Here is a 9,574-nt window from a genome sequence, read left to right on the forward strand (position 1 = left end):
TTTTTTCCGTGTGACAATTTTAAGCCAAATTTTTGCGCAGTAGCTTCTGAGGGTAAAGACCCCTGAGCACCCAAGGGCAGAAGTCTGACTTCTAGCTCAAATAAAGATAGCACACACACACACACTCCTTTGCCCAACCCCTTTTTTACAGGGGGACTCGCTCACGCACCTCACAGAGAGAGCACAAGGAAGAGAACAACCATGCCCGAACCAGGACTCGAATCCGGAACGTCTAGATCACGGGAAAGAAGCGCTACTCCTAGGCTAGGACGCCGGCATTAAAATTGGTTATTTTGATTAATAGTGTGATTTGAATTCCTAAATTTGAAACTTGGTTAAATCAATAAATAATTTTTAATTTAAGTTTCCTTTCAATTTTTTTTACATCCTATCAATTCAATAATTCACTCAGTTTTCATATGAATAAAACTACACCAAACCTTAATTTCAATTCTATCTAACCAAAAGGGCCACAGTTGCCTACTGGTAATATATCAACTCAGAGACTGGAGAGTTCCAGGTAAAAAACCCGATTCCACTGATGAACCGCCGTGTTAACGGATCTGTTGCATATTGAGTCCATCGAGGCTAAATGCCTTCCCGTTGTTATAGTATGGAAATTTGAAGATGGGTTGTCTTCTCAGGTATCGTTCTTGTTAACTGACCGTGGTTCAAAATTACAAGATCCATTCCAAAATAACCCAAATGTTGCTTTAAAACAGGACATTGATATATCTAATTAAATCAAATCTCATGAAAAGGATGACAGTTTATCAATAACCTACAATTGAGGTTCTTGATAATCAAAATTGGCTGCTCCGACTTCCCTGCTAAGGCATACGTATTAAATCTGATTGATTGGACGAACGCGACGGCATTGACGGCAACTAAGATCTAAGGGTCATTATCGCTCATGGTACAACCCTTCCTACGGTTTGCACGTCCCGCACATTTTTAAAATATCAACATTATATTTAAATGGAAAAGGATAACTCAGATAGTAAGTTTGAATTATATTCAAATGAAGAAGCAAATATTAAGCAGAGAATTTTTGGATATTTCACATTGTAACAGCATGAGGAAAGTCTTCTTTTTATGTACAGACGACTACCCGGCCTTCACTTAACGAAGCAGTATTATCTTACACTACCGAAACAGAAAGATGATTACATAGGATCCTATGCTACCAGAACAGAAAAATGATATTACATAGAATCCTATGTTACCGGATACACGGCAGAATCAAATTTGATACTCTACCCCTAAACTTCAGGTATCTTTCAAAAAAGAATTAATTCATGAATTTCGAACCGAATTCCTATGTATGGCAACACATTATCCTCAGTCAAGTAATAATATATTTTAGAATTGAAGTATTACGCATTTTTAATACTCTAGCATTGTTTTAGTATTCTCAATTTTATGGAATAATATTGCTGTAAAAACTAATAATATGGTAACAGTTGTTTTAAACATACCGCGGCGATTTAGAGCCGGTTATCGACCTGATCCGTCGGATATGCAGCAGATTTTTTCTGAAAACGTGAGTACGGTCATTTCTAATTTTGATCCATTAATCTAATGTGATAGGAAATATCCTCTTTAAGTATTGTTTTATTATACATATTATTTTCAATGTATTATTTAAATTTGTTATTGTAATTTTTTTTCTTTATCGGTGTTACTTATAATGAAGAAAATTTCTTTTTGGCATCGAAATGAAAGGTAACGTTTTGCTGAAATTAAATTTTTATCAATGCAATGTCTTAATTTCTTTATAAACTATTTAAATTTGTCGAAGTATTTTTAATTTTTAATTAAAATTCCATTTATTTCAAGGAATTCTTAAAGTCATCGTACACTGATGTTGATAGTAAGAGAAAAATTACAGCATAAGGCAATATCTATAACACTCATTAGGTGCATTCGAATCTTATTTAATTTATAAAAATGAAATTTCTGATATTTAATACAGAAAACCTGTATGAACAATATTGTTATAATTCTTTACAAAAATTAAGCATAAACTCTTCCAACATTTTATATTCGAGAATGAAATTTTTTTTAATGAAATCGATTTTAAATATCTAATCATTCATATTTTTATTTTTGACTTCTATGCAGTAGATGGTCCAAATGGGTGCTTGGCGGAAGCACAACATAGATTTCTGATTATAATCAAATTTCACCTTTGGGAAGGAAGGAATGAATTCACCTTTGGGAAGGAAGGAATGAATTCACCTTTCCAACTCTTCAGTAAGGACAATCGTGATAATTATTATGGCTTAATTTCCTTTCATATTCCTTTCAGCATCTCACATTTTATCATTGTTTTAGTCTCCATATGTATTTTTTATCTTTAACACGCCAATGTGAGATTTAAAAAAAACAAAAAGTCAAACATTTTCAATATTTTCATTTTGTAATATTTCCCCTTTTTCCTCACATGGTAATTGGCATTCCGGTAGGATGTAACATCACTTGTTTCCCTACACATAGTTAAATGCCTGCGGACCTCTAGATGGATTCCCCCTCACTAGTAGAGTTATTATGTTTAGTCATTTGTTGTATCCAGATAAACGACCAAGGATGTGTGTTTCGTCGTTTCAAATATATCAGTCATATCTTCAAGAGAGAAGAACATCAAAACATCCAGATGTTAAACTTTTTTTTTTTTTTTTGCATTATGAATGGACTCCTGCATTCTGCGAGAAACGTTCAATCACCAGCAACCGTTGTTATTAAGTGTCGAAGTCAGGTGGACTTTAGCCAGTGTTAGTTGTCAATTGATTATAATTAACAGTTGTTCAGGAAGCGGCATCTACAAGGATGGATCATGAGTAGACATTCCCATGATCGACTGGAGACCATTCAGGAAGAATTGCTGATCAGTTATTGGATTATAAACAACTGAAGTTCACCAATAAGAAAGTCAGAGGCGTAGATCTGACGAAAATAAAATGTGGGTTTTTATGTTTGTTTGAAAGGAAGCAAGAGAAGAGAAGACTGCAGAGCAGAGCAGTGAGAAGCGTCGAAGGGGAAGTTGTATACACTTGGATGCTCCCAGGTGTTGCTGAGTTTGTGAGAATCTCCGTGCGATTCAAGTTTCTGATCTTCTACAAGATCGGGGGATTTCTGGAGCTGTTCATGGTTTAACCGTTTGAGTTAACAGCCTGTTATCATCGTGTGTGTGTGTGTGTGTGTGTGTGTGTGTGTGTGTGTGTGTGTGTGTGTGTGTGTGTGTGTGTGTGTGTGTGTGTGTGTGTGTGTGTGTGTGTGTGTGTGTGTGTGTGTGTGTGTGTGTGTGTGTGTGTGTGTGTGTGTGCGCGCGCGCTCAGATTTGATCGATCAACTATTTCATGATTACATTTTCAACTGGTGTGTGAATTTTGTGAATAATATTAACCTAGAAGAGAATAAGTTGTTTTTTTTGTGTATATATACGTGTACATATATATTGTGTTACGCAACCGCCGTATTTGATCGACCATGATCAAGACATTACAATATTTCATGATTTATTTTATAACCACCTTTGATGGTAAATTGTTTACTCTCATTTTTAATAGTAATATCTTAATCATAACCTTTTTGAATTTCATCTTATCGCTTACTCAATTGTGTTTGTACACTTTCCGCAAGCAATCTTTTCACATATTTTACAAGTGTTATTGCTTCTATTTCTTTTAGAAAAGCCAATTTGGTAACCCTTTTGTTCTTGCGAAGTACTAGGTGGTGGGAGAATATAATCTATGCTTTTGTATTTTTTTTTTTTTTATTTCCTTCTGCAATTTTATTGTTCAACTCGAAATAGAAAATCATTTCGGATAGTTTTGATTTAGTATATTCTTATATAAGATCTATGGTTTTATTGCCACCAAGTCCCAAATGTTGAAAAACAGCTATTGAGGCCATTGAAAAGAGGCAGCTCTGATGGCACTTTTGCTCTTCATTTATGCTATGTTGATTCCAAACTTTCATTGTAATATGCTATTGTTTCCGGGGTATGTTTGTTATTGTCTTTTAACACCAGGTTTACGATCGCATCAAACTGACACAAGAAAGTAAGATAGGTATACCAGAGAGAGAATTGCAATATTTCAAAAAGTTCGAAGAAAATGGACATCAATATATATTGTTACGAAATTTCCCGTGGGTTCGTTTGGATAATGGGAGTTATATGGTGTGGAGAACACTCAATCAGCAGGCGGCAGTAGAAAATGAAACAACGACGTTTATTTACACGAAGACGCACAGGACAGAACGAAGACGACAACTATATACAGCACAGAAATATCTTCAGCCGACGAGACGTGCAGACAACAGCACACAACAGACTCTAATGTAGACAGTAGGGCACAACTTAATTTAGCACTCGCTTGACTCCGTCGCTGCTCCGCTAATCTCTGGAGGGCCAATTCTTTCTGTCGATTCCGACTACTCTTCGACTCCACTGGTCCACGACTCAATTCACCGCTTCCAACTCTGACCCGTTCACGACTCCGCGCTGTCGCTTCCGACAACTCTTAGACTGCTCCAAGGTTCACCACTGCTGGGACACGACTGGTTCACACCTGCCCAGCAACAGCGGGTGCTTCCTTTGATAGGTCTCAGGAGGCGAGGCTAGAAGCCTCTCAACTAATCAGGAACGTTCGAGGCGTATCTTTGTTCTTTCTGGACGGATCGTGAAAATTCTCGATGTTTCGTGTATAATCTATTTTGGCGCCAAAGTCACCAAATTCGTCGCCAAGTAGCCAAATGGTCGCCAAGTTTGTCGCCAAGCTCCAGGACCTCCCATGGAACCAACTATGCTGGAAACCCGCATCGCAGATTCGTAACAATATTTAACTCGTTCAGCGAATAAAAATCAGTGCAGAAGATAAAATAAAAATGCGACTTTGCTTGTAAGTTTCCTTATAATATTTGAAATGTGTCAAAATAACACATTTCCATAAACCTAGTGTTAAAATGTGCAGATTATCCCAAACATGTTTAAATTAAATGTAGATCAAATTGTGTAGATTATCCCAAACATGTTTAAATTAAATGTAGATCAAATTGTGTAGATTATCCCAAACATGTTTAAATTAAATGTAGATCAAATTGTGTAGATTATCCCATTACAAAATGCTGCTTCTATTACAATATAAAATTTGATGTAAAAAAATTATTTTGAATCTATTGAAATACTCCCCCCCCCCGAAAAAAGAAACTGCTCAAAATTTCTGAACAAAAATGAGTTAGAAATTGAAAAATTCGATAGTAAATCTCCATCGTAATAAGCATACAAGAACATAATTCATAAGTATGTAAAACATTTCTGAATTATGAAGATTACTTGACATAATTTGTTAATTTCATATTTTCCAATAACTTAATCTATTAAGACATATATCTTTTAATCTGAAATTTTTTTTCAGGTAATCGGCAGCTGCGAAAAAGTGTGCACTGTTATTTGCATTCTTCTCCTTGTAACCGGCGTGGCGGTTTCTCTCTCTGGTTACCCTGGTGTTAGTTGTGTACTCTTCTTGATGGTATGTATAAGTATTTAGTTAATATAAAGTTGTAAAATTAGTTCTTGAAAATTCATCTTCATTAACTTTTATCAAGTAGCATTATTACATCCCATTCGGTACCAGAGCGGGAGCCTGTGTGTGTTGTGATCTTTTTTCATGATATGCACCAGTAGGTGATCATTCCATCCATTACGATGGCGAAATCGAGGCTATTTATATGGCATAAAAGCAACTGGCTTTCCGTCCCTGGTCATTCTGCAAAGAAGTTGTCAGATTCCTTGTCTGCTCTTCAATCTCTTGCAAATAGACAATACTCAGATAATACCCAAATACTAGAGTACAGAGAGCTTTCAACGCCAATCTGAAATCAAAATTCGTCACATTTAATATTTGTACGCTAATGCCATGTAAGACATAGCATGTTCTCTGGCATGACAAGTAAATGAGAGAAAGTTTTGGCCAAACGACTCCCACCTTTTGTTTCGGGGGGGGGGATCCTTGCCAATGTTGGCAGCCACAGAAATGAGGCTTCTGCAAAATTTGCAAGTGGCTTTCATACGCAGCCTCATGCCGATGCTTCTGTATGTGCATACATTCGCTAATAGGTTTTCTTTAATAGTGTCAAAATCAATTCGATTTAAATACAGAAAATAAATTGTACTATGTGAAAACCTTGAGAGCACCATGGATCTTTCCGAATTCAGGATATCATGATATATTTACCTGTTTGAGGATTGGTTATTCCCAGCTTAAGTCGAAACAGTTATGTATTACTAATAGTAGTTATATATTATTAATCCCATCGCATACATTGCAGAGTTTGACTTACCATCGAATTAATGAATTTTTAATTATAAACCTGCCATTAAATGAAGACATAAAGTAATTTAAAATGCCAAAATTACATAAAAATGCTTCAATAACTCAAATGCCCTTGTATTGCTTTAAGTATCAAAATAATAATTGATGTCACAAACAGAATGTCATCTAATTAGAAAATTAAATAAATTCGTATATCCAGGGGTTTAATAGCTAATATGTATGAAAACAAGTGTATTCAGTTCTTAATGACTACTGAAATTGGTACTGATGAATTTAGACAGTGATTCGATAGATGTGTGAATTTTTACCGATGGACATGAGAATCTAGAATCTCAAAATAAACAAAAACATACATAATATGACTAATTTAGACTGGATATTGTTCAATGGAAAAAGCAGAATGCTGTATTCAAAGTTTATATTTGCAGGATAGAATATCATGCAAACGTGTTTACAGCCAGAAAATATATTTCATTCTTATTTTCCAAAATCGTGTTAAGAAATCTGTAAACGCCCCATTTTTTTCAAAAATGAAACATTTATGTGTAACATATCTTAACTTCAATATAAAGGTCTGGCAATGCAAAGAATTGCAAAAATGTGTACTTTTGCTGCTGTCTTTTTCCTTTAAATCGTTAAATAATATTCTTCCCTAATTTCCGCTCATTAGCCGTTAAGTCGCATTGTCGTAACTTACGTTCCTAAAAGTCTTACATAACTGGTAAACCTCCGACAAAATGAATAAAAACATAATGATCAATATATTTTTGAAAAGGAATTAAGATTCTTACAAGCATCGATAAAAATCTTTAAAAAAATAAAGTGTAACTAAAAAATAAATGCAATTATGATTGAAACGATAAATTCACATCCAAATAGTTACATAATGCCCATATTGGAATAATTCAATACCCGAATTTCGATTTTACATTAAATCTTCAAAATTTCTATTCGTCAAACATTTGTCTAATCTAAAAATACAAATTTCTGATTCCTAAAATGCTTATCCGATCTATTAGATATAAGAGACTACCTAAAATCGTTCTACATTTGAAGATGGTTTTATTTTGTACAGATTCCTGTTGGCTGTTGCTTGTATTCGCCGCTGAAAAAAACACTGAATAAAGTGAATTGGAAAGAATGCTTTCGCCACTGTAAAAGAATCTGTTGCTGCTGCTGCTATTATTGTTTCGGAACTGCTGAACCATTTGATCCTGAAGAAGTTCTGACTCAACTACTGACTGGAGATTCTCCGACTGAAAGGAGGCCGTTACTGGAAGCAGTGAATCACGGGTCTCCGACTGAAAGGACGCCATTACTGGAAGCAATGAATCAAGGGACTCCGACTGAAAGGACACCGTTAGTGGAGGCAGAGAATCAAGAATCTCTGACTGAAAGGACACCGTTAGTGGAGGCAGAGAATCAAGAATCTCTGACTGAAAGTACACCGTTAGTGGAGGCAGAGAATCAAGAATCTCTGACTGAAAGGACACCGTTAGTGGAGGCAGAGAATCAAGAATCTCTGACTGAAAGGACACCGTTAGTTGATTCAGAGAATCAAGAATCTCTGACTGAAAGGACACCGTTAGTTGATTCAGAGAATCAAGAATCTCTGACTGAAAGGACACCGTTAGTTGATTCAGAGAATCAAGAATCTCTGACTGAAAGGATACCATTAGTGGAGGCAGAGAATCAAGAATCTCTGACTGAAAGTACGCCGGTACCGGAGTCGTTGAATCAAGAGCGTTCGATTGAAGGAACGTCGGTACCGGGGCCAGTGAATCTAGAGCGTTCGATTGAAGGAACGTCGGTACCGGGGCCAGTGAATCTAGAGCGTTCGATTGAAGGAACGTCGGTACCGGGGCCAGTGAATCAAGAGCGTTCGATTGAAGGAAGTCGGTACCGGAGCCAGTGAATCAAGAGCCTCCGATTGAAGGAACGTCGGTACCGGAGCCAGTGAATCAAGAGCGTCCGACTGAAGCAGCGCTACTACCGGACCATTCTTTTCATGTTTAAGACCTTTTCTAGATGGTAACTATTTCTTGAAAGCCGATCATCAAGGATAGCTTTCGTTTTTAGACAAATTTTGCTGAAACTATATTTTTAGTCCATTTGATCTTTTTGACGAATAAAATTTTTAATGAAATTAATTTGCATTTTGCTGAGTTTAATTTTTCTACACAAATATTCATTTATTTACATTTGCATAAAAAAATTCCATTCATTTGGATTATTTATTCATGCAAAAAATCAATTTAGACATGAAAATTTGATATAACATCAAATAAAATGTTTTATGATTTGACCCCAAATGTTAATGCAGATCAAATTTCTGAATTTATGGTGGAAGAAATACTATTCAAAAGTGTATTCTTTTTTTCCTCTACATCAAAATTAAGCACAACACGATTCTTACTATTTGTATAAAGTGAACTCGAGATTGAAGACTTCATATATTTATACTATTTTAAATTTGTTTCGTATGAGGAAAAAGAATTACAATTCATTTTTCGTGTATTTGACACACCCTGAAGTGATTGACATTTTCTTTAGTATTTGCAGACGTTCTCTATTTGAAGTAAATTTCTGGAAATATTGGTCGATTTTTCATTTCTTAACCATTTTGTAGTTAAATTAGGGCAATGGCGGCCTGTGGTAAGGTCGAAACCGGAGGGTTTTTAGGTTCGATACCCAATTCCACAGAAAACCCGCCGTATAAGTTAAATCTATAGGAACAATGGTGTGGTGTGCAAGCTTGGAGAGGGAGTGCCAGCTGAGGTGTGTCTTCATCATCTGACCATGTAATTGAGTCCTAAAGGTCATCACTGACCGCGGTACAACCCTTCCCATTCCGTCATCGATGGGAGACGTCCACCTGTTCGTGTTGAATTTAGGGGACGACAACTAACCACATTGCCGGAAGCTTTCCATCCTCATTTCGAGGTACCCCTCATGGGGAGGTAATTAATATTAAGCTAAATCAAAATAAACTCACAGCTGCTTGGTGATAAGGTTTAGACGATGTGATGTAATCTTGATATATGTTTTATCTAACGTAAACAAAAACTATTTTTGAGGTTTTTTTAACGAAATGCTTAAGGTCATTTTCATAATCTTAAAAGTCCCTTTTAAATTTAACATATTTTCTCATTTAAGGATGTGATTCGAACAATCTATATAATTAGACAACATCTTTGCATCAACACAAGGAAGAGAACAACCCTGCCCGAACCAGG

The 9,574-nt window shown here is 35.8% G+C and overlaps 1 protein-coding gene across 1 annotated transcript; it reads left to right on the top strand.

Annotated features, from left to right (window-relative positions):
- Positions 1-1,421: 1,421 nt before the first annotated feature.
- LOC129975303 (uncharacterized) lies at positions 1,422-8,253 on the top strand. The gene is made up of 3 exons (XM_056088358.1): positions 1,422-1,543; positions 5,421-5,534; positions 7,414-8,253. The coding sequence occupies exons 1-3, from the start codon at positions 1,454-1,456 to the stop codon at positions 8,251-8,253; spliced, it is 1,044 nt and encodes a 347-aa protein (XP_055944333.1). The 5' UTR covers positions 1,422-1,453.
- The last annotated feature ends 1,321 nt before the right edge of the window (positions 8,254-9,574 follow it).

Source organism: Argiope bruennichi, chromosome 7 (genome assembly GCF_947563725.1).
Source record: "Argiope bruennichi chromosome 7, qqArgBrue1.1, whole genome shotgun sequence".
NCBI lineage: Eukaryota > Metazoa > Arthropoda > Arachnida > Araneae > Araneidae > Argiope > Argiope bruennichi.